At 40.1% G+C, this 26,501-nt stretch overlaps 1 protein-coding gene across 1 annotated transcript in view; it reads right to left on the bottom strand.

Annotated features, from left to right (window-relative positions):
- LOC117026305 (gamma-crystallin B) overlaps positions 1-24,503 on the bottom strand; it is a 32,899-nt gene extending 8,396 nt beyond the window's left edge. Inside the window, exons 1-4 of the mRNA XM_033112999.1 lie at positions 24,317-24,503; positions 18,963-19,050; positions 18,478-18,549; positions 11,832-11,919 (exon numbers count right to left, since the gene is read on the bottom strand). Coding sequence (XP_032968890.1) covers positions 11,832-11,919; positions 18,478-18,549; positions 18,963-19,050; positions 24,317-24,357 — 289 coding nt within the window. The 5' untranslated portion in view covers positions 24,358-24,503. The remainder of the gene's footprint in view (positions 1-11,831; positions 11,920-18,477; positions 18,550-18,962; positions 19,051-24,316) is intronic.
- Between the last annotated feature and the right edge of the window lie 1,998 nt (positions 24,504-26,501).

Raw genomic sequence — 26,501 nt, 5'->3', positions numbered from 1 at the left:
GTGCCCAGAGAGAGTGGCGGTGCCCTGAGAGGCCCTCGCTGTGTCCAGGAAGCCGGGCTGTGCCCAGAGAGAGTGGCGGTGCCCTGAGAGGCCCTGGCTGTGTCCAGGAAGCCGGGCTGTGCCCAGAGAGAGTGGCGGTGCCCTGAGAGGCCCTCGTGTGCCCGGGTAGACTAGTGGTACCCTAAGAAGTCCAGGAAGTCTGGCTGTGCCCAGGAGTACTGGTGGTGCCCTGAGAAACCCTGGCTGTGCCCGGGGAGACTAGTGGTACCCTAAGAAGTCCAGGAAGTCTGGCTGTGCCCAGGAGTACTGGTGGTGCCCTGAGAAACCCTGGTTGTGACCAGAGAGCTTGGCTGTGTCCAGGAAATAGCATTCACCTCCAGGCTCCTCGCACAAGGGCCCCTCGCGGAAGACGCTTGTCGCGTAGATTGTGAGGCGAGAGCCTGTAGGGGTGGAGTGTGGGGACAGAGCCCCAAAAAGCAGTTTCCAGGCTCTCGGCCTCACATAGAAAGGTGCTGGCTCAGGTAGTAAATGGCCAGCGACTGTGATCAAATGGCCAGCAGCTGTGGCTAGTTGGCCGTCAGCTGTAACCAGTGAGCCATTAGCCATGAATATAACTGCCGTGGCTAGGCTAGGAGAAGAGGCTAGCAGAGAAGAAAAGGAGAAAGGGGGGAGCTAACAAGAAGATGGTGGCTGAGCCTGCAAGCGGTGCAGTGAGGGTTGAGAATTGTGTGGCTCCTCGTTCCTGTGTCTCCAACCCAGTCGCCAGTGAGAGTATAGTGGTATGACTCCCCTACCTATGGCTCCGTGGGTGTTCCTTTTTGGCCTCACCATGTCCTGCGTTCTGATGTGGGGAGTGGGACCGGAGACCCCGCCTGACACCCCGCACGACACTTGGCGAAGTCGGCAGGATCCCCTGCACTACAGTAGCCCACACAGCACAATTATTACCAGGACTGCCCCAAATATTTGAGAGACCTGGGGCAAGAGCATAAATAGAGCCCCCTTCCACCACTCCATGGACTATGCTCCTCTCCTCACTCCCTCACATGTCCAAACTCCACCCATATGTTCCTCTCTCCTTTACTTCTCACAAACAGCTGCCCTTTGACTACCAGTATCCTCAGGTGGATAGGCCAGGTAAAGATTCTCTCTTAGGTCTTGGAATCAAGGATCTAAATGGAGAGAATTCTGAGCTCCAAGCTTAAGAAGTGTGATGTAGGAGAATTGTGGTCTTGTACCCATTTCCCCACAGATTATTGTCCTATGGGGAATATTGCAGCTAGAAAAGGCTACATGGAGTTCTCTGAAGCAACCAGTTCAGGCCAAGAACCCTGACTGACCAAGTCTAATCACAGTACTCATCACTATGAAGAAACAAATTCAAAAAGGTCCGGATAGCTAGTAAGTGGAGAAACTGGGACTGAAACTCAGTCTTCTCAGCTGCCAATGCCTAATTGCCTCTACATATACCAATGGCTTGTTTTAGATATCATTCTAGATGAGCACGTCTTATATCTCCCCTAAATTGTATACTTCTTATAGTAGGTTCAATGCCATACTTATATTTTTTTTTAATTTGGGTGTCAGAAGGCCTGACACCCAAGTAGCCTGCTGTGTCCCTACCAACCCTGAGAATCTTGGCCCTAACATAAGCTCCTGTAAATTCTAGTGGATTGCTCAGTTGTCTGCTGCCAGGCTGGTCTCTTCAGCCTGTCTCTAAGACCTCAGCATTAACTGGCTATAAAGGGTTCTGTAATTCTTGATTCATTTATTTATGTGTAAACTTCTAAGACAGCAGTAATGGGTGACTGTCAAAAGGACACCGAGAATGTTCACTCTTCCTTGAGTTAGGAGAATTTTTTAGAAAATACCAAATTTATTCTGGCCCCTTTTCCTTATAAAATCCATATATATATAGCATAACTAAATAAAAGTAATGGAGTGATGACTGCTACTTATTGAGCCTTTGCTATACGCTAGCTCCTTTACAGGAGGTACCTCATTTATTTCCCCTGAGAACTTGCAGTGGAAAAACTGAGGCTTAGGGAGGATAAGTAACTGGCTCAAGATCACACAGCCATTAGGTGATCAAGCCAGAAAGCAAGTCCACGGACGTCCAAGCCTACGTTGGTAACCACTGAGATACACCACCTCGAAACCTAATGTCGTCTTACGGTGAAGGAATCAGGGACCTCATTTTGTCCACATCCCTCAGTTTATAGAGAAGGAAACTTGTGGCATACTGAGCTTTGTCACATAAAATGCTGTTTTCTAAACCTTTCAGTTCACCAGATTAAAATAAAGCAAAAGTTCAAGTTAATAACAAATAATAACAAAATTATCTTCGGTGTTCTTTCCTTTTAGAAAAGAACTCATATTTTATTAGTCATCCAGCTAGAAGACAATGCACTATGATCTAGATAACCAGCAGTGAAACACCAAATCTTCTGCATATTTGATATTGGTAAGAGTCACAGTACTTTGATAATACAGTAGCTCCAATCCTCCCGAGTGTGCCTGAAACCTTAGATAGTACCAAACCCTATATATACTATGTTTTTTCCTACACGTACATATCTATGATAAAGTTTAATTTATAATTAGGCACAGGAAGTTTAATAAGAATAACAAATAATAAAATAAAATAATTATAACAATATACTGTAATAAAGGTTATGTGAATGTGGTCCCTCGCTCGCTCTCTGATAACTAATAGCCTACACGGCTACTAAGTGACTAACGGGCAGATAGTGTATGAAGCATGGATATGGGATGATTCATGTCCTGGGCTAGACAAAGCAAGACAGTGTGAGAGTTCATCATGCTTCTCAGAATGGCACGCAATTTAAAACATATGAATTGTTTATGTCTGGAATTTTCCATTTAATATTTTTTGACCACTGTTGACCACTGGGAACTGAAATCTTGAAAAGTAAATCTTACCATGCATAAAGGGGGACTATTATATGTGTATCTTCATATTTATAGTTTATCCCATATGTTCCTTCAACAAGAAGGAATCTTAATTTAAAGAATCTTCATTATTTAAGGTTCTGTGCAGGGCATTATTTTTTTTAACAACTTTATTGAGCTGCTTCATGTACCATACAGTTCACTCATTTTAAGTGTACAATTCACAGACATATGCAACCATCACCACAGTCAATTTTAGAGTGTGTTTATCACCACAATGAGAAACCCTGTACCCTTTAGCTATCATCCCTTATCCTCCCATCACTCCAACACTAGACAACCACTAACTTACTTACTGTCTCTGTAGATTTGCCTATTCTGGGTATTTCATATAAATGGAATCATATAATATAAGGTCTTATGTGACTGTCTTCTTTCAGTTAGGATAGTGTTTTTAAGGTTCATCCATGTTGTAGCACTTCATTCCTTTTTGTGGTCAAATATTTCCTTGCATGGACATTTCACATTTCATTTATCTAATCATCTATTGATGGGCATTGGGTTGTTTTCAACTTTTAACTATTGTTAATAGTGCTGCTATAAATACTCATCCGTAAGTTTTTGTTTGAACACTCTTTTTCAGTTCTTTTCAGTATATATCTAGGAGTAGAATTGCTAAGTCATATGACAACTCTATGTTTAACTATTTGAGGTACTACCAAATTGTTTTCCACTGTGGCTGCATCATTTTACATTATCACCAGCGATTGGTGAGAGTTGCAATTACTTCCCATCTTTACCAATACTTGTAATTTTCTGTTTTTCCCTTCCTAGAATTATTGTAACCATCCTCATGAGAATTAAGTGGTATTCTATTGTGGTTTTGATTTGAATTTCCCAAAGGACTAAAGATGTTGAACATCTTTTCATTTGTTTGTTGGCCAATTGCATATCTTCTTTGCAAAGTTGTATATTCAAGTCCTTTGGCCATTTTTTAATTGCATTATTTATATTGTTAATTTGTAATAGTTCTTTATGTATTCTGGACACTAGACCCTTGTAAGAAACATGTTTTGTAAGCATTTTCTCTCATTCTATGTGCTGTCTTTTCACTTTATTGGTAATGTGCTTTGATGCATAAAAGGTTTTAATTTTAACTAAATCCAATTTTTTTTGGTTGTTTGTGTTTTTGGTGTCACATTTAAAAAATATTGCCTAATAAAAGGTCACAAAGATGTATGCTTAGATTTTCTTTTGTGACTTTTACGGTTTGAGTTCTTACATTTAGGTGTGTGATGTAGTTTGAGTTCGTTTTTATATATGTATGAGATAGGGGTCCAATTTCTTTATTTTGCATGTAGAGATCCAGTTGTCCCAGCACCATTGTTGAAAAGCCATTCTTTCTTCCACTGAATAGTTTTAATATCCTTGTTAAAAATGTGTAGACATATGGGTTTATTTCTGGACTTTCAAGTCTGTTACATTTATCTTTATGTCTACCCTATGCCAGTACCTCACTGTCTTGATTACTGTTGCTTTGTGGTAAGTTTTGAAATTGAGAAGTGTGAGTACTCCTACTTTGTTCTTTTTTTTCAAGATTACTTTGGCTATTCTGGGTCCCTTGCAATTCCAGGAATTTTGAAATAAGCTTATCAATTTCTACAAAGAAGTTAATTGGAACAGAGCACAATTTTTGCTTATGTAAATTTGGAAAGCTCGTAGAGATATGCAGGGTAGCAAATATTAATACTTCACGCTGCATAAAGTTTTTGATAATTGAGTCTTGATAAAAATTCACATTGGAGTCCAAAATAAAGTTGACCACTGTTGATTTAAGGGGACACTGAAGATACGTTAATTTCTTACATGTACATTTGTACAATAATTTAAAGATAACGAAGTGTGTTTACAGTCCTTCTTCATCTTGTCATTATAATCTGGGATTTAGTGAGGCAGGAATTTATTATCACCTGTAGTTTTCAATACAGTAATTTAGGCACAGAGAGGATAAGAAATGATAAGCTAGTAAGTAGGGTAACCACGCATCCTGGTTGACCTGAGATTGAGGGGATTTCCAGGATGTAAGTAAGGACTCTCAGTGCTAAAACTGGGAGAGTCTCTGGAAAACTAGTCTGAGCAGGTCACTCTCCTAGTAAGTTGCAGAGGCAGGATAACAATTCAGGCCCTGTAACTCTTAGTTTAACCCTTTTTTTAACCAGATGACCTCATCAAATGACTTGACTTTCTCTGCTTTGAGAATTCTGCTTAAAACCCGTCTCTTTACTCAGCTTCTCTTGACTAATATCCGAGACTTCAGCTGCATTAGCTTCTCCAGCAATCCCTTCTGTTTGGTGTCCCAGCCACAACTGGTTCTATGTTTTCTCCTTTATATGCGTTCCAGTCATTTTTCATTATTATTGTTTTTCTTCTCTCCCTCAGATTTTGGTCAAAGAGGCAGAAACAGTGCTTGTCTCTCTTTCCCATGACATGAGTGGGTGGGGAAGCCATAAATACTGTTGCCTAACCAACAGGAGGTAAGTAGACATTCAAAACACCTGAACTTCAAGGACAGGTAAGTGCCTGCGCGTTACCATTTATTAGAATTGAGTTATTATTTAAAGATAAGCAAGAGTCACATAGTGTCAGGAACACAACTGGTCTATTTATTGCATTTCTATTTGGATCATAACAAGAAAAACACAGCCTAGTACAAATCGATGACCGTCTCAAAGAGCCCACTTTGGCATCCGTGGCCCTCCAGTCGTGGTAGCGCCTATAGTCCCCCGGCTTCAGCAGGTACTGCCGCCCCCCAGTAGTTGGGCATCTCGTAGAGGACCCAGTAGCCCTGCAGCACGTGGAGAGAGTGCAGCTCATTGAGCCGGAAGCAATTGTGGATGCAGGAGCAGTCCTCAGTGAGCTCAGACATAAGGCCTCCGTAGTCATCTCTCTCATACAGTCTTAGCCTGTGAGCACTGGTCTGTTGTGACAATAAACCAAAGAAGAAATAAATAAATTGTGTGCATCCTTGATGTCCATAAAAGTGACTCAGTTAGCCTGCATCTTCATCAAGCATGGTTTCAAACCATCCTGACATGTTTCCTCCTTACCCCCTCTCTTTACATTGTTGGTCTAACACGTTAGAAAGTCTTAAAATAAAACTCACCTGACCAGTGGACTATCTAGTGGAAGAAACACACATTGAAACAAACAGAATGAAAGGGGCTCCTCTGTAAGAAACCATCTATCACGATAGTATTTGGTGTTGTGATCTGCAGAGAGGATTTTAACTCCCTTCTCTGTTAAGACTGCTTTCAAGTGAGTCCTATCAAGCTTGTTTTAAGTCCCTTTGCACTCATATTGTGCAACAATTCGTATTTACTCTGAATCCACATGTTTGACATTGTGCCGAGTCACTCGTACCATTTGAGTTTCTTGCCTCCAAGAAATTCCTATTTTATGTGTATCTCTTTTTGCAGCTACAAATTTTGGTCTCAATTCTTATATCTACTTGCCACATCACATGATTTCATGTCACCAGAAAGCAGAAACAGAATCTCCACATGATGAAAATACACTAAGCAACACTGGTGAGGACCATGTCCTATGAAATCCTAATTAATGAGTTGTCTCTGACCCTTGTATGAAACTAGTTGATAATGACTCCTGGAAAATAAGAAGCCACTTACAAGCTGAAACAAATTACTAATGAACAATGCAGATAATGTATTGAAAACAATCACCAATGCAATTAGAATACATTATGCTTGTATTGTTCTCCCATAGTCTGTTTGTGTTTTTACTACTAAAACAGAGTGACCTCGATAGATTTTTTTTCTTTACTGAAGAAGGTGGTTTTTATTTAAAAATTAGGGATCAGCCAGATGCTACCAAATTTAATTTTAGAGGCTATGTTGTGATTTCTTGTGCCCTAAAAATAATTTGTTGTCCTTAAGTAAGAAATAAATAGAGGTTACAGTGTTTCATGATCCTGCTCACATTTTTTTTTTTAAATGCTCGAAAGTCAGGCATTGTTATCCTCACTGTGAACACTAGTCCTGAGTTGGAACAAACTGACTTTTATAAACAGGAAGTTATGGCCACAGATCAATGATACTTTCACATCAGTTGGTTGAAGCAAGACTCACGTAAGGAATTGCACGGCAGGAGCAGACCGAATCTCTGAGGCCCATCCATTGCTGGTAGTCCTGGTAGTCGCCGCGCCCCAGGAAATATGGTAGCCCTCATAGGTGGGGCGCTCATACAGCATCCAGTAGCCGCTGTCCACACGGATGGAGTTGCAGCGGCTGAAGTGGGGCTGCAGGTTGGGGCAGTCGCTGCTGCATTCATTCGTAGTGGCGGCCCTGGAAGCCCTGGTCCTTGTAGAAGGTGATCTGTAGTAGAAAACAAGGTGACAGCAGGCAGTCAACTGGGAGGTACATCCCCAGACACAGGAGACACTCAATAGACATGGTATGGCACCTGGGTTGACTCACCTTTCCCATGGTTGTTGATCGCAGATGATCAGCGTCCAGTGTGATGGGGACAACAAGAGTGGCAGCTGGTATATATAGCAGGACACCTGCTGTGTTGGCTAGAACAACACAAAAGGGACCTGGGGGTACTGCGTGAGGGGATTTCTATGTTCTCTCTTTTTTTCATTTAGGATCATGGGCCAGGGGCTCTCATTCTCTCTGGCATTTTCGACTTCCCCTCACTAGCTCCAGTGAAAGGAACTGAAGTCAGCAGAGCCATTATGACCTTGGAGACAACGGGCACACTTCTCATCCTATGTCGCACTCTGGAAATACATGACCTGCCCAGCATTCTGGAATGTTTGCCTATGGAAACTGCTGAGGTGAGGTTGGTGGTTCCACCTGGGGCGACTCGTTTCATTCCTATGAGTTCAGAAGGACTTGAAGTGCTAAGGGCAACAAAAATCCTCTCATTCTAAAACAATTACATTTCCTAAATTACCTCATCAGTATTATATGGTTTTGATAACAATATTTTGCACATGTTTATGTAGGGAAAAAAGATTAGAACGTTGTATGTATACACCAATGTTAGTCATGGTTATGAATAAATGGCAAGATGATAGGTCCTAGTTTTATGTTTTTATTTCTCCTTTTCGTTGTTTTCTATTGACTTCATTTTGTATTATAAATGTATATTACTTTCATGAGTTGAAACAGTAAAATCAATTTTTAAATACATAACTTTGAGTTGATGGTGAAAAGCAGAAACTTTTGAAAATAGGCATATTTTGTCTTGTGATTAAACACGTCTTCTTGGGCTAAAATAAAGAGATGTCCTGAAATTAGTATCATGATTTGCCTGAGTTTTCCCTCCCTGACGTGTCACAGAGCCCAGATGACAGCCTAAAGTGCTTTCTGCCAACCTATTGATTTTAAAGCACTCCTCAGATACGCAGGGGTGACTCCAACCCCCAGCTCATCTTTTGTCATCCCTTGTGTATGTAGAAAGACAAAAATCAAGCACCTGTGTGCTTCACGCGACCCGTGAAGGGACTCTGAAAGGATATGCAACTGGAGCTAGCAGTATGTCCACAATGCCATTTGTGAAAGTCCTCGGGCAGCATGTGAAGCAAGTGTTCAGATGTTAAAAGGAGAAACAGCAATAGCCACAAAGAAAAAATGTACCCTCGCGACTAGCAGTGCTACACAAAAATAACTGGGTGAAGTCCTATGAGGTTAGACACCTGGCAGCGTACCCAGGGACCATAGGTCACTGATACACTTCTTTGTCTCTCACCTAATGCTGCAGGTCTACTGGTAAACCTCAGTTATAGCCATAACTAAACCAGTATGGGAAAGGCCGCATTGGTCTTTCCAGCCACAACCCCACATCAGAACACACTACCATTTTTAGCAGAAGTCAACAAACCACACATGTGTTTTTGCACACATTAAAAACAAACAAACGAAAAACTGTTCTGCAGAAAGATGGCACATGAAAACCTTAAGAAAAGTATAATCTGTACTCACATTCATTTGGTCACATTGTTACTCAAATATTTACAAGCTTAGGCGTGTGCCTAATCAGCATTTTGGAAAGGTACTGAAAGACTGGAATATTTTCTTTTCCTCCTAGCAAAAGAAAGCCTACACTCATTCTTCTTATAATGCTTTATTGAAATGTTTTTAAATGTTTCCATATGAGAACATAACAAAGGCTATCAATGACAGATTAATTTTATTTTGGATAGAAACTTCAGAAAATTGCCTTCTATTTCACCACTCTGCAATATTCAGTGCTAAACAAAATGTGCTACAAAGCCAGCCTGCTCTGACATAGAAATTCTCTGTATTCTTAGAATTCTCCAACCAATAGTCTTCCACTCACAATGAAGTAGTGTAAGATACATACAGTTTTTAAGTCAAATGTAGCCATGCAATATGATTCTAAGAGAAGAAAGTTCAACATCTAAAAATAATACTTCCATGTAGTTTGCATCAAAAGCTAACTGTAAAAAAAAACGTACTGTCAAGAGGTGCAGTTTTAAGATGATGTTTCTTTTCCTCTCCCAGAGACTTTATTACAAAGCCCCATGGTGCAATCCCAAGTTTCTAAGTGACCTGCAGAATAAAAAGATGATTTTGGTATCAAGCATGTCAATTCAACATGGACACAACCATCAGCTTTCAATCTATAGGAAGTTAAGGTCAAATATCAGATACTAAGTTGTTGAAAAAGATGAGTTAAAATGGATATAGGTACAAAAGAATTTCCATGGAACTGTTCTGAGGCATTTGGAAATTGAGTTATATTTTTCAGCTAAGTACAATATGTGATCCCACACTGAATTCTGTACAGAAAGAAAGAAAAAAAATAAGGACATTTTTGGGTCCTTAAAAATTTGTATATAGACCATAGATTACATAAGACTATCAAAGTTATTTAAGAGAATGACTTTGTTCTTAGGAAGTACACACTGAAGTATATAGGGGTAAAATGATATGGTAATATAACTTCAGATGGCTCAGGAAAGAAAGACATATCTATACACAGAGAGAAAGAGACAAGGACAGAAGGAGAAGGGCAGAGAGAAAAAATGATATAGCTAACAGAGCAAAATGTTAACAATTGGTGAATCTGAGTAAAAGGTGTATGAGGGTTCTTTTACTATTCTTGCAGCTTTCCTCTAAGCTTGAAATTATTTCCAAATAAAAGAAAATAATAAAGGTAATGCTTTCTTTGATAACCATACTCAAAGCAAATCATTTATTTGCCCCTTAGCAGTTGTGTGTTACCCTTGCAGCATATTATTTAGAATTTCTTGTATACTGCTGTGAACTTTTACTTAAATTGCCCTCTCTCCATTTCTGGTAGAGGGGTGTTGAAGTCTCTGAGTAGAATAGTGAAGTCATCTGCTTCTCCTTGCAGTTCCATGAGGTTTTTTTTACCTCATGTAGTTGCTTGCTCTATTGTTGAGTGCATACATGTTAAGGATTGTTATGTCTTCTTGGAGAATTGACCTTTATCATCATGCAATTCCCTGTCCATTCCAAATTCATTTCCTAGTAATCTGCCCAATATTGACACTGTCCTAGGATATGGTATTGTTTATACCTATTCTGACTAATAATGTGCTATTAATACCAAGACAGTATAAAGGAAATATTTAAAACTGTTTGCCAGAATACCTGGATTTTTAAAATGTAGTTTCTCCTTTTCCTTTACTTTATGAAGAAATTCAGTGGCTGAAAATAAATAGAAGATTCTGAATACAGCATTGTTTCATCTTAAGGTTAAAAAATTGTTTATTAGCTAAAAGACATGATGTGATATCCATAAGCCATAAAGGAAAAGACAAAGAAGCTCAAGTATAAAAAATGAAAAACTTCTTCAAACAATAAACTGTGAAACCATATTTTTATATGTTTAATAAAATATTTGTCTCTTACTAAAAATATTTATTTCTTTAATTTATTTCTTGGTTATTTCTAACAAATCAGTGAGACATACATGTATGCATATTTCTATATATATAAGTATAGTAATATTTGAATATCACAAGAAATATTAACAATGGTTATTTCTGAGGAGTAGGAAAGGTGTGGGGGGGAAAAGGGGATTCTTTTACTTTTCACTTATAATTTTTGTATTGTTTGAAATTTTTACTATAACCATGTACACACTTATTTGAACCCACAGAATAACAGCTGATTAACTTGTGAATAGCATTTCTCAAATGCTGAAAGGTAATAGTGGTTAATATTTATTTATGGTTTACTCTGTGTAAGCCACTGTTCTAACCTCTTAACATGCACAATTTCAGTTAATCAATCCAACAATCTTCCCATTTTGCAGAAGAGGAAACTAAGAAATAGAGAGGTTAAGTAACTTGTCTGAAGTCACGCAGATAATAAATAGTGGGCTTTAGATTCAAACCCAGAGCATCTACCTCTAGAGACCAGACTTTTAACTACCATATAAGTAAAATACTCCCAAAACATCTGGTATCAGTTTGGTCCGGTTTATGTTTTCAGACCTACTTTGTTCTTTGACCGTGTGTCCAAAGATAAATTTTTGGATGATTTTTGTTCTGTGGCATTTGCTTCCCTTACAGAGCTGCTGGTGGCATTTTTATTCGTTGCTCCTCTTCTTAACTTCACACCTAGAAATACATGTAGTAACCGTATCTGCACAATTTTTTTTTAAAAAACTGGGTCTACCCAAGTTCCATTCCAGAGTGCTTTGGTCCCATCACCAAAGTGTCTGAGAAATAAGACTTCCCTGATTTCAATAATGGAGGGAAATCAAGTCACAAATGCTCCCAGTTCTTTTTAATTCAACCAGAGAGATCCGATTACCATAACAACTTCGAATTTACTTGCTGAATTTCCCTCCCAGTTTTACTTAAATTTCTCTAAGCAGATGAAAGTGAAGAGGCTTACTCTGTTTGCGGGCATATTCTGCTGCCTTGGGTGCTGTTAACATGGCAAAAGGATGCAAGGAGAGGTGGAAAGGTGTAGCTTGGGGAACCTGAAAGAGAAAAAATGCTGCTTTTAAAAGCTGCACACACTTTGTGCTGTTAATGCCTAGTAGTTACCGCTCTTGGCCTGTTGACACAGTCCTTAGATGTTACTACAGTCTACTGGTGAGGCTCATGTTTCATTCATCATGCACATTCACATACTGCCTCTACCCGCTGGGTTCTCTTTACCTAGAATGCCATTTCACACACTGGTGCTCTTCAAATATTTCCCTTTACCTAGAATAGCGATCTCCTTCTTTTTTGCCCAGAGGCTCTTACTTTGCCTAGAGGCTCCTACTTTTCCTTTGAGATGTGGCTCAAATGTCACCTTTTCTGAGAAACTTGCCCCGACATCTCAAGGCCTCAACTCTCCCATGCTGGCCTCCTGCCTCTCACCCCACCCCAAGACAGAATGATTGACTTGCTCATCTGTGAATTCAAAGCATGATGTCACATAGAACAAACCAAGTGTGTTATAGTTAGTTATAATCCACTGTCTATTGCACTACACTGGACACTTCTTTAAGGCTAGAACTGTTCCTTCCTTCATTCATTCAATAAGTTTTCAGTGAGCACCTACGATGGGCCAGGCTCTGTTTTAGGAGCTGTAGATAGTAAGACAGACAAAGTTCCTGCCTTTCTAGGGCCGAGTGAGGAGAGACAAAAAAACTAACTATTAGCCAACCAGGGTGATTATACATTGTGATAAGTTTAATCAAGAAACTAAACAGATGATGTGCTAGGGAGTTACTGGGCAACCACCATTTCAGATGGAGAGGACAGAGAAAGTCTCTAGAAGGAAGCCATGTTTCAGCTGAGACTGGCAGGATGAGCCGGAAGCCAGCCATGGGAAGACCTGGAGAGGCAAAGGGAATAAGAAGGATTTCTTGGAATAAGCTTGTGCTTTCCACACATAGAAAGGAATCCTGTGTGTCTAGACCATAGTGAGAAAGGGGGAAATTGTAGAAGAGGCGGAAGAGGAATGAAGGACCCAGCTCACGTGGGTCCTTGTTGGTCATGGTACAGAGTTATACATTGCAATTGATTCCAGGGAGCAACGGAAGCCATTGAAATATTTTTAAGCAGTAGTGTTACAAGGTCTGATTTAGGTTTAAAATGAAAAACAACTGCTATGTGGAGAATGGATTGGAGTGTGGAAGGCGGGAGGCTGGTTAGCTAATTTAACCTTTTATCTCCACTGCCTTAGAGAGCGCCTAGCACATAGTAGGCACTCCAATGTTATTGACTAGCTGAATAACTATGATTCTAGTACAGGCAATAGTGGTTAACAGCATGAACTTTGGTGTCAAACTGGCTGTATTTGAATGCAGGCTGCACCATCTATAAAATGTGTGATATTGGGCATGTCATTTAACTTCTCTGTATCCGTTTCTTCGTGTGATAATAATAATACCAGTACCTACCTTATAGAATTGTAGGGATTAAAGAGTTAGCATATGTAAAGTGCTTAGAATAGTGTGTGGCACATAATACAATATAGTAGCTTTAAATGTAATGACAATAATAATTATTACTGATGTCCATCATCATCATCATCATTTTTCTCCCTGACTCAATTCTCTCTATTGCATAGTTACCCATGGCGGCAACGTGGCCACCACTTCCCTCATAGGATCCAGAGAATGGTTGAGTGAATTGCTGACAAATAACTAATCAGAGCCAGGAGGCCGAAAATAATTAACATTTCACTGCAAGATAAACAATTTTCTGCCTCCTCACTGATAGAGATTCAGGTTTTATATTTACAGAACTCTTATTTCGAAGGAGTAAAAGTTGATTACACAATTCTCTTTATGTAGGCATTTGCACAAATATGCCATTTAATCAGTAGGACACTCTTATATGATGTATAACTGAGGCACACAGCAAACAACGAGGACAACAAAACAAATAACTATTTTTAGATTTAGTAGGGCAGTAGAAAATTTTCTACTCTCTTTTATCATACAAAGCTCTTAATGATCACACTTTTAATGATCAAGTCCCTACATAATTGGTATCCCTTTGAAGTAGGTAGAAATTTGTATTTCCGCAGGCATTTGAGCTCAAAGATCATTGTGTAGTTTATATATAGGTGGGTATTTGGGGACTTTTTTTTTTTTTCTTTAAGAAAAGGACTATATTTATGTATTATTTTGTAATTGCAACAGGCATGACTGAGCAGAGACCTGGAAGAAGCCTGTGTTCCTGACAGCTTTGTGGAGCTGTGGTACCAGCCCTGGTCTGCCTACCTCCAGAATCCTTTTGTGTGAGAAGTAAACATCTGTTTTTCAATATTACTATGGGTTTTCGTACTATGGGTTTTCGTTGTATCCTACAGAAAACATGTATTAAACAATAAATGAGGATGTCTTTGTTCTTTTTATTGATAGAACAGTTAGAGCCCCCTTAGCAGGGGCAGTTCTAAAATTGACCTCAGTCTTTTATTCAAATGACAAAAAATACTTATTGAGAGTTTACTTCATATCCAGCATTGTAAAGAAGCAAACCTAAGCATAAACTGTAGCCTTTAACCTCAAGAAGCACTTAATCTATTCAGAAAGCTGACCCTAAAGCACAGAAAGTAATTGAAAGGAGGCTTTATATTAGTATGGGGCAATTATAGCTATGATAATAGTCCTTTAGGATAATGTATGCAAGATACAAGAAAAAGAGAATTGGCTCATATGTCATTCTTTTTTTTAGTGGTTAGACATTTATATAGCTTATGAAGTGATCCTCTCAGAAAGTCTTGTTATATGTCGTTCTGCTGCATTTCTGCACTTAGAAGATACAAGCTTCCCACGTTCTAGTTTCTCTGTTTACTGAAGATAGAACCCAATGATTTTAAAGGTCATTTCCAGCTGAAATGGTCTATGAGTCCTGATGATCTGACGATTCATGCAAGCAGTTAATGTAGCTTCCTGTGTGGTTTATATAAAACATTATTTAAAAGTAGGATGCAATTTAAATCCTAAACTTAGAGTGAATCATGTCTTCTTTTTTCAGTTTAATGTTACTTACTAATACCTTCATTGTATCAATGTAAAAGTGTTGTTATGATTGGTATTTCTTGATTCAAGTACTTATTGAGTGTCAAATCATGTCCAAAGCACATTCAGCAAAAATTTCTTCCAACTGCAAGGGGAAGGGGGAGAAGATGAGAGGTGTAAAGTCCTTTTCCTTTTCCCCTCTTTCTCCATTAAATGGAGCTGAAGAATATTTTTATTGCTTGCTTTATTTGTTGAAGGAAGATTTATGCTTATGTTTTCTTTAGTTTAAAATTAAGTAGGGCCGTTTACATTTATCTGAACCTAATTGTAAATAACTCCCTCTTAGTGAGGTCCTTAGATTTCTTCTATGGATCCAAGGTCCTCAGCAGAAACACGACTCCTTATCAGGAATAAAACCTGAAGCTAATATTAATAGATTAGTGAATAATACTCGGCCTTTCTGTCACCAGGTGGCAGCAAATAGTTCTGATGAAAGCCATCCAGCCTGTGCACAGTACCCGTATTGTATCCTGTGGCCAATTCTGGTGGCTGGAAATTCTACATAATCTGATTAGTATTCAAAAGGGCTTTAAGGTCTTGTTGGGGAGGATTTTAGCTGTTGCCTGGGAGACATTTTATCCAAAGGAATCAAAGGGTCAATCAAATATATAAAGCAATTAGAGAAGAACTTTTGGCAATAACTATTTTTTTTGAGCAACCCTTCTCCTAGTTAAAAAGTTTGAAATTGTTAAGCGCCAAAGACTGTTTTAGAATAGCTCTTATAATTTGCAATCTTTGAATTGCCACACGAGAGGGTCTGGTATTCTTTATTTAAGATGTGGAGGAGATCCCTGAGGGCAGCAGATGTGTGGCCACAGGAGAAAGCCCTGAGCGGGAGGAACGTGGGAGGCCCACAGAGATAGATGATCCTGGCTCTTGTATTTGTAGCTCAAATCATATCAAACCCTTTGTGATATTTCATTGTCTAAAATACACAAAGTTTATGTTATATTAATAATACACATGGATGCTCGATGAGCTATTTAATTTTTGAATATTTAGAACAGTGGTTCTCAACCAGCTGTGATTTCGCCTCTTAGGGGGCATTTAGCAAAGTCTAGAGACATTTTTGGTTGTCATGACTTAGGGGAAGCTACTGGCATCTAATGGGTACAGGATTACCCAGGGATGCTGGTAAACTTCTCACAAGGCACAGGCCAGCCTGACTCCATCCCCTACACACACAACAAAGAATTATGTGGTGTAAAATGTTGAGAAACCCTGAGTTAGTGGGACATAGAGGAAATCAGATACCCAACCCCCGAATATCAGAACCTTAACTATAGCTCATATTTTGAGGTTACCAGGAGCCAAGCACTAAGGGCTTTACGGGTTCTAAGTCACTTCATTGGCCACAACAACCCCATCTTCTTGTTCCTCTTTTTGCAAATGAAATCGAGACTGACAGATCTGAGAAGACTTATCTAGTGTTATTCTGCTGGTTATGTAGCTGGGGGAGCTGGGGTTCAAACCCCAGCCGCCTGCCTTTAGAATCCTTGTGCTTACCCATTGTACAAAGTGTCTTTCATGTACACATCAATAAATGAGCCCACACTCATCCACTGCGTCAGTAAGCCAACGCAGACCTTTGAAGGAAAGTCCCTTCTACGAGTACATTATCTATTTCCCTTCGGCGCGGCTCATTATGTAGTCGATGTGCACATCTGGGCTTTTTATTATTGGTCCTTGTGGTGAGGACAGAGACTGTGTACAGCAGAACAGAGAAGGTGACGAGTAAAGGTTCTTTAATGAATAAGTGAGTGATCAGATGCATAGATAGAGATTGGCTGGCCCACCTCTAAACATTGTGGCTTCCCATTCTGGCTCCTTTACGTGAACCTGGCTCATCCAAGTTACTCAGACACCCATGTTCGCAAACCTTTTTGATTGATGTCCTGGCCACTGGAGGGGTTCACAATGTCATCCACTCCAGAATGTCATTGTCCGTATTTGCCCTCTGGCCATGTGAGTCAAGACGAACAGATCAGACATGCCTGAGGCCTGACCTAGACCTCCCCAAGGCAACAGAAGACGAAGGGGGGAAACACAGTGACTGGAAACAGAGGGGTTTGGAGATCAAATATTTATGTGTATGTGTTGGGATTGGGAGCAGAGAGGAAGGGGAGAGGAGGACAACCTGAAAGGAAGAAAGCCGCAGAAAAAAACAAGCAGGAATGTAAGAGTATGGTTTGCTTGGATCTCCAAGAAACCCAGAGAGCTGGGCTTTTTTTAAAAGCCAAGGGCAGCTTAGTCTCTGAACAGTATCAGGCCTGGGGTGGCCAAAATAAAATGTCAGCGCCAATATAAGATATGGGAACTATGAGAAAAGCAATCTTGTCTGACTTGCTCACCCTTATATGCCCTGCATCTACAGCTATATTGAATGAATGAATGAATGAATGAATGAATGAATAAAGTTGAACCTAGAGTGATCAAGGGAACCCAAGTCTCAGGACTACAGCCAGGTTACATGTGGATTCAGATAACAGGACAGTTTGTTTCAAAGTTACAACTCTTAGTAAATATTTGACTCCTGAGCTGGACCTGGTGGGCTCTTGACTTTATTCAGCCTCACTGTTTGCAGTATGGTCTACAGGTAAAAGAACAAGGGAGGCAGATGTTCCTGTAGACATAGCCCTGCCCCTTCCCTGCTCTCCCTTCCAAATCCAATGGGGACATGGAAAGCAATAAAAGGCCTGGATGGGAGGGGCGGGTTCTCCCTGCTTCCTTCCCTGACTCCCTCCTGCTACACATCCCTGCCCACCCCATTCTCCCTTTCCTGTTCCTTCTTCTAGAGGCATCTAAAGCTACAGGGATCAGTAGTTCACCTCTAAATAGCAGCCCATATTTACATGTTTATTAAATGTTTACGCATTCATAAACAGCAAAAGCTGAACTGGCCATAAAGATCATTCAGAATACTCTATCTTTTTAAAGGTCAGTATATGGAAGCCCAAAGAGAGAAAGGGACCCAGGGTTCCGTAGTAGTGGAGTCAGAACTCATACCCAGGGGCCTGGACTCCCACATCATTGTTGCTTCTATTTCAGCGATTTCAAAGGAGTCTGATGGGAAGGAGAAATGTGGCAGCCGTCAACTAGATAATTTATCATGAGAGCGAAACTTGTAGATCTTGTCCTAGTTCTAGATGTTATGGTACATTGTACTAGAGTAGCACTTGGACTAACCAGATCTACGTTACAAAAAGTATATGTGAAAAATTCTGTTAATCAGAAACAGAGGCAGAATCTAGACTCCAAGCCTGGTGCTTTATTTGCTGCCTCTACTCAGCCTTATGCGAAACACATTTGTAATTACAAATACAATACAGTCTTCTATCTAAGGAAAGCATTTTACAAACATTTATTACCCAATTAAGATATGACTACATCTGGTTTTGTCCATTTTTATTTAAAACTGTTATTTCATGCCTGAAAATACAACATTATACCTGCATCAAATAAACAAATTCTCTCTAAAAATCCCTTATATTGATAGTCTCAGGTCACCCCTACCTTGGTAGCACAAGAATTGGCAGAAGAATCAGCCCCATAAATTTTAAAGACTTCCTCAATTGGGATGCTGTTCTGTTAAACAACAACAAAAATATGCATTATCATATCACTGCTTTTCTTTTATTACAAAACAAAACTATTATAGCTTCAGTATGTCTTGTATGGTGCCTGAGTGGCATGGGCACCGAATAAATAACTTTTGAATAAATGGAAACATCAGAATATCCAGATTCCAATTATTTATGTGTTTCATCTGGTTTTTGTTTTTGTTTTTGTTTTTTCCCCCTTGAATGAATGTTTTCATAATACAAAATAGAAGTCAAAGTCTTTTTAGTACATCTTTAAAAAAATGAAACATTTACAATTAATAAATCCTAAACATTTACAAACATTGGTTGAAAAAAGAAAATAAATACGCATTAATAGTACATTGTGCATAGGAAATATACAATCTCCATATATGCACATAGTGTTCTTTTCCTTACCATTAAGATTCCAGCATAAGATGATAAAATCATTGCTTCTCTTTCTCTATGGTTTGGATATATGGGTCTGGCACGGAATGGCCTTTTCCTAAGAGGGAATATGAATAAATATGAATGTTTTATTCTTGTTGTTTTTGATACTTGTGATAATAGTCCATAAATAATCTCCCATATCTGTGTGCTATGTACTTGTTTACAAAATTGATATGATTAATCTGCCATCAGTAAAGTACACATTTTGAATTTTGAATCTTCCAACAGTGGTGATGAACTTGCCCTCATCTATCCATGGATTTGCAGTTATCAAACCTTGTCAGACTAGTCCACAACTGTAACTGTGGACAGTTACAGTTTTGCCAACCAGGAACCTTTACCTTCTTGTGGCAATTTGCTTGGGGGGGGGAACTGCTTTACGCTACTGTAAGCCTATGTGCTTCTAGGGAAGCAGACAACACCCTGGATTCCAAAGATAGACAACAACTGTGGACTAAGCTAGTCAGCATCCCCCACTCCACCACCAGACAAGTCAGGGCAAACAGAGCCATTGAGACACAATTCTGTGATTTAAAAATAAAAATCCATTCTCTCCTGAACTGAATGTTGCAATAAAGTGGGCTGAAAAGGAGTAGTGTCCACACAGAAGAAATAGTCAGGAGGCAGGTTCACTGATGACATGGTTTGAGTTTTGAATTGAGTCCTGCCTAACGCAGATCGACCCATGGACTTTTCAAACAGAGACAATAAATCTCTCTCCACCTCCTCCTCCTTTGTTTTTTCCTTTCCTTAAGTCTGTTCAAACTGGATTTTCTGCTTCTTACAACTACATGTGGATACAACCATCCAGGACCAGGTGTGTGTTCAAAGGTCATGAAAACAGAAAAAATAACAGGCCTTTGGAATAGTTATTCAATTCTGGCCTCATTAGTTTCACGTTCTTACTAATTGAGTGCGTCTGCCTGGCCTACATGGAGAAAATGCCAATAATCCTGGAAAGGAAATTATTCTGTGATTCAAACAGCTCAGCTCAGGTACCATTCTGATTAAATGCTTAAGAAGTTGTGTTTGATTGTCCTTATGAAAAGATTGCAGCCTTTAACCACAGAATTGGCCATCTTAAAATCATGGCATGTACATTATAAAGCACAGTCATGTTTCTAAGGCAGAACATTCTATGCAAGAAAGATTTTCATCTGATAGAAACAATTAGCAGGCCGGCCCTGTGGCTCAGCCGGCTGGAGCTCTGTGCTCCTAATGCCAAAGGCTCCCGGTTCGATTCCTACATGGGCCAGTGGGCTCTCAACCACAAGCTTGCCAGTTCAACTCCTCAACTCCCGCAAGGGATGGTGGGTTCTGCCCCATGCAACTAACAATGGCAACTGGACCTGGAGCACCCTCCACAACTAAGACTGAAAGGATAACTTGACTTGGAAAAAGACCTGGAAGCACACATTGTTCCCCAATAAAGTCCTGTTCCCCTTCCCCAATAAAATTTTTTTAAAAATAAAAATTAGCAGAGATGCAACATATGTAAACACATATGTTTTACAACTTCCCTAAGTTGACAACTGGGATTTCTTCAGGTTTCTAGAAGGAGAGAGATACTCCCCCTGCAGTGTTTTCAAATCAGAGTGCCTCATGGTAGAAGACCCTAGATAGAACTTCCTCCATAATTATTCATAGTCACAGATTTAAAAAGCAAAACTATTTCAACTTACACTTTCTCCCACTCCAGCCAAGTTAGGTCTTCTGAGCGATGCAGCCATTGCAAAGCAACACTGATGGCCAGGTCATAGTGTGCCTGAAGCAGGAAGCACACAGAGCAAAGGAACTGGCTTAGACGTTGGCCAAAGCACTTCTTGGGCCCAATGACAATGGCACTGCTAAGCCTAGTCTACTGTTTTGTCATATCCACAATGGTGAGGATCATCAACCTTGTCCAGTAACCTGAGGCTCGGACAGAAATCATTAGGCTGCTTCAGGCATCTCATTTATCTCCCACTAGAGCAGTTGTTCTGGGTTGTGTGGGTCCAAAAAGAAAGGATAGATTCTTAGAAAGAATACTAAACTAGGAACCAGGGAATCCGGGCTCAAATCTAGGTACTGCCAACAATTTGTAGTATATCCTCAGGTGAGCAATTGGTGCTCTCTGGGCTTCCGTTTTCTTAAATTTTGAAATAAAAAAAGGTGAAGGTGGAGGAAGAGGGACCCAGAAAATGACTTCTAATTCTGTGAGTAGACTGACAGAAATGCGCTCCCACGGGCAGAGGGGAAGTGGTGTGTCCACCTGGGGAATCCTGGGAGGCTTCAGAGAGGAGGCCATGGTAGGGCTGGGGCTTGAAGGATGCGGAGAATTTCTGTAGATGGAGAAGGACCTCCAGGTTGGGGAGCCCGCGTGAGCAAAGGTCTGAGTTAGACCTGATTAAGTGACCTGCTAAGAGTCCCATAGACAGTAAAAAGCTGAGGACCAATTCGAATGTCCATTCCTTTTCTCACCCCCAGAAAAAGGAAGGTTGGTTTGGTTTTTGTATTTTAAGATGGGTTCTAAGGTTCTGTCTAATGCCAACATTCTCTAAACAATGGAATTATTTCTATTTCTTCCAGGGACTGAACCAAACTGAAAAGTGAATCCAAAAAAAAAAAGAAGAAGGAGGAGGAGGAGGAGAAGGAAGAGGAGGAGAAAGAAAGAGAGAGAGAGAGAGAGAGAGAGAGAGAGAGAGAGAGAGAGAGAGAGAGAGAGAGAGAGAGAGAGAGAGAGAAAAGAAAAAGAAAGAAAAAATAGACAGTGATCAATTGTTGAAACTTAATCCGAAGATTGATGCATGGACCAGCAGCCCTGACATCACCTGTTTGTTCATTAGAAATGCAAATTCCCAGACCTCCTGAATCACAGAGCCTTGTAATAAGACCCCATTAAAGTTTGAGAAGCAGTTAATCTAATCAATTTAATTTCTCTATTTAATACATGCACAGAGAAGCACTTTAGAATACCAAATGCTTATTCAGCTACAGGGAAGTCAGACAGGGAGAGGGGGTGTGGGAGGGAGAGATCCTTTCTTCTTTGTTAGTGCAAGAATAGGAAAAGCTGAGGATTTACTCATTTCTTTTGAATTAGTTCTCTACACACTTTCTTCCTTACTTTATGCGAAGTAAACTTTTATTCCATAACATGAACCTGAGTTTCAACCTGAACAATAACACAAAGAATTTTCGGATTATTCAGTCCTTTGGTTTTTGTCCATTAATGCAAATGGTAAAGAAAAAAGTATCACATTTGAGAACTACATGATAGCTAATCCTGTCCAAAAAAAATGTTAACATCTTGTATGTAACATTTATCCTTGCACTCCTTTAGCTTTTGAATCTTTTCTAATAGCAAAAGTCTCAGGACTTTTATTTTCTCTTTTTTTTTCTTTCAGTTTAATGAATTGAAAAGACCGTATGGAGAATGCTAGGATGAGAAGATGAGAAAGAGAACATTCTGGGGGATCATGGTTCGCCTTATTATACACATTGGATCCTTGTTCTGTCCCCTTCATACACATATAACACAAATGTGACTCGCACCCCCATGCCTTTTTTTACCATATCATCTAGAAAGGTGAGTTGCCTTCTTCCTTTTGGGTCAAATTCATTTTCCCGAAGTCTGATGCCAATATAATCTCCCCTTAAAAGCAAGAGAGTAGGATTGAACCATTGGGAATGACACCAGGGCTCAGTCAGCAGGAGACGGTTCCTGCCCAGTCCCTCCCTCCTCTACCAAACACAAGAGTAGTCACAGATGGCTCTGGTAGCTGAGTTCATATTTCACTTGGACTTAAATAGCGATTCTGCAGCGCTGCAGGCTCAACATGTCTAACCATCGTTAACTGAAATCACATTTATCCAAACATTAAACTCACATAGTCCAAATAGAATTTATAGGAAGGCAGGGAGTATGATAAATCCCCACATGCAGAAAAGGTTTGACAAAACTGAAAGGACTGAGACTCACTGTTAAAAATAAAGATACCCTTGCTGCTCGTGTTAAACTTGGGCAGAATGTCCAAAGTTGATAACTTCGATAGGTGATATTTTGTGCAAATGTATTCTTTTGCCCGAAGGATTTTTCCCATTAGACTGCAGATACCCTTAGGAGGAGTTATGCATAAAAATATATTAGTAATTCCACTTTAGTGTATCCTTGTCAGATCTTTTCAGAACAGTGACTTTTGATAAGGCAAGGAGAGAAAAAAAGATAGAAAGGGTGCTATTTTGGGAAAGTCGGGAAGAGGAATGGATGCAGGTTAAAGGACCCTGGGACTCTGAGGTCGATCTCTGCAAATCTCTCAAGTTTACATAAGGCCACACTTCTGGTTGTCAAGGTCTTTACCACTCATTTTGGGCAAGTACCATCTGGGGGATATTTGTTTTTGGCTTTTAAAAGCTCTTCTTCTAAGTCGCTAAGCTTTGTAATTCCAAGGTACTTTATTCAAAGTAGCCTAAATGTATTATTTGGCTATAAAATTGTATTTATATCACTTTTGAAATTCCAGTTCTATGTGGAGGAATTGGCATTCTTGATTACGGTTTGTTCTTTAGTATGTTGGCCTCCAAACACATACATGTAAACATGCGTGGATTCAAACATTGTTTATGCTAGCATTTCTTAAGGACTTGTTAAAGGATAATTATCTTAGTTGGCCAAGAAAGGACATTTGATGGGGACTGACATGGTCTTTGATGAAAAGGGTATTATTGTTATGCCTATAGTACATATGAAATACAACGTAACCCTTTTTCCCTCCTTTTTATGTGGCCTGTGATTTTCACCAACCTCTTAACAAAGTACCAAGTCAAAGAAAAGCTAGCAGAGGAGAACAAATTGTTTCCATGGGAAAACTTAATATTTTCTTTGTTTATTAAAAAAAAACGTTCAGATGGCAAGAAAAAGAAAATGAATTATTGAGTTGAAAAGACTGATAATAAAAGAGGCAGAGGCTGCGATTTAAATGCTGAACCCTTGGATACATTTTTCAGAAATCTCTCCTACACCTTTAACCAGCAGGGCTGTTTCTAAGGCGCACCCCACCCAGCACAGGCTGACTAAGCTGTGGGCCCAGATCTTAGGCTCTAGAATGGGGATGCCTCAGAAGCACACACTGCTGGCAGAAACATCCTCCCGAGAGATTCAGCATCTGGCTTTGTGAATACTCTCTGGTTGGAGACAGAGGCCAAGTCATCTGGCTTTCTCTGATGATGCAGGAATAGAATTTTCCTTAGATTTTTAGCATCCTGCCAATATCCAGACCATCTAGGACATAAAACCCAGCAACTGCTGAGTGACATAAATGAAAGTTATTCTCAATCATACTTACAGGAGCTTTTTCATTTCCTTCTTTAGGAGCCTTCTTTCCATGATTAAAGACTTAGCCAGCTGAGCAGGTATCTGCAGCTTACACTGCACCTAATATCCTTCGGGAAGAACCAGCCTCTCTAAGCCTACAGCAGCAAATCAGAGAGAATTTGAATAAAGGATGCTATCACTCCAAATACCAGTCATGGAGTCCTCGGCTCTGGAAGGGATCCGAGAGTGTGCAGAGCTCGGGCCTCTTATCCAGCAGGTTCCAGGTCAGAAAGCTGTCTGGAGGCCAGTGCACTGTACCTTGAGTTTATCTGACACCTCTTCTTTCTTCCAAGCTTTTCTAACAGTCATCGTTTACTTATCCTTGCAATAAACTAGCAAGTAAAACAGACATGGCTCGTGTAATAGTGAATGAGACTATTTGGGCAGAACAATCCAAACCTGGGTGGCCTGTGATCTGAATGTGTTTGAGTCGTGCACATTCAACATAGTGATTCCCAGTGAATAACCACCCTGGTACAGTGGCTTATAATGGAGTTTTCTATAGAACCCATGTACAGCTTCCTGTGGCCAGGAGGTCAGGGAAAGAACGTGGTGATGGCAAATGTGAGGCCATGTCTTCAATCCCACCCCCACACTGAGCCAGAAATTGGAGTTTAAGTGATGCATTGAAACAGGGCCCGGTTGGGACCCCCACAGAAGACTCCGTGGCCTTGCCTCTCCCTGCCCTAGAGCTTAACAATTGATCAACCCCCTCCCTTCACTTTGAGCTTGGAATATCCCCTGTCCCAGTTCCTGAGCTTAGGATGTCCCCTGTCTCAGTTCACTGCTGCTGATGCTTGGTTATCAGTCACAAGGCCAGCCCCCATCGCCGCCCCCACCCCATGCCCCTGTGTTTGCCGATTACAATCTCTATGGCCTAGCATTCTTTCCAGGTTACTAACATCACTGCTCCTAGGTAGGTGACCACATAGAGAGCCGCATTGCCAGAGGGGAGGCTCCATGCAGACCGCCCCCCATAAACACACACCATCATGTAGCGTCTAGAGGAATGTCCAGATTTTCCCTTAAATATCTCATGCTAATCTGAGAATATTAAGGCAGTTTTGGAGGTGTTAACTTGCTGCCTTCTCGGACCACAGGTGCTCTGATAATAAACGCTTATTCTAGGACGCAACTCCTGTGTCAGTCTATTGGCTGAGCGGTGCAGGCGGCACGGGCCCTGGACTTCTTTGGCCTCTGGTTTCAGCGTCAAAAGGGTTCTGAAGTCACAAAAAGGAGTTTCCAAAAAAAGCATTATCACTATTGAATGGGGTGCCCAGGGAGGGGTATAAATGGGACGGCAACTATATCTGCAATGTTTTATTTCTTAAAAAAAGATTTAAAATAAATTGTAATGGTTGATTTTATGTGTCTGTTTGGCTGGGCCAGTGCCCCCAGATATTTGGTCAAATGGTATTTTGGATGTTTCTCTGAAGATGTTTTATGGATATTAATGTTTAAATCAGTGACTTGAATAAAGCAGATTACCCTCCATTATGTGGGTGGGTCTCATCCAATCAGTTGAAAGCCTTAAAAGAATAAAGACTGACCTCTCCCAAGCAAGAAGGAATTCTGCCAGCAGACTGCTGTTGGATTACAACTCTTCTGTGAGTCTCCAGCCTGCCAGCCTACCTTATTAGATTTTTTACTGGCCAAGCCAGCACAATCATGGGAGCCAATTCCTTAAACTAAGTTTTATGTATATATACACATCCTGTTGGTTCTGTTTGTTTGGAGAACCCTAATACACAAATATCAGAAAAAATGTTAATATTTATTGACTCTGGGATTATAGATTCATGGATGTTCATTATATTACTTTCTGTACTTTTGAAATTATGCATCTGTTTTTAAATCACTACTCTAAAAGTGATTGGGGAAAAACTTGAGAAACTTTTTTTTTTTCAGATGGTAGCATCTAACCATTAAGCTTCATATTATTCAACTCTCCAAGAATAAGCAGGTGGAAAACAGGATGCCACAAGATGATTTAAATGAATTCTTCACCAGATCAACTGAATTATATTGTACCATTCTTGCTGCTGCTACATCTGTGTCAGCCTTGGATGTGATATGGAAAAAATGAAAAAGGAGAAGAAAGAAGTAGCATTCCATTGGAAATGGATTAAAAGACAGTATATAAAGACAGTATATAA

Source organism: Rhinolophus ferrumequinum, chromosome 8 (genome assembly GCF_004115265.2).
Source record: "Rhinolophus ferrumequinum isolate MPI-CBG mRhiFer1 chromosome 8, mRhiFer1_v1.p, whole genome shotgun sequence".
Lineage (NCBI taxonomy): Eukaryota > Metazoa > Chordata > Mammalia > Chiroptera > Rhinolophidae > Rhinolophus > Rhinolophus ferrumequinum.
Note: the sequence above shows the minus strand (reverse complement) of the source record. Positions and strands in the feature narration are given on the sequence as shown.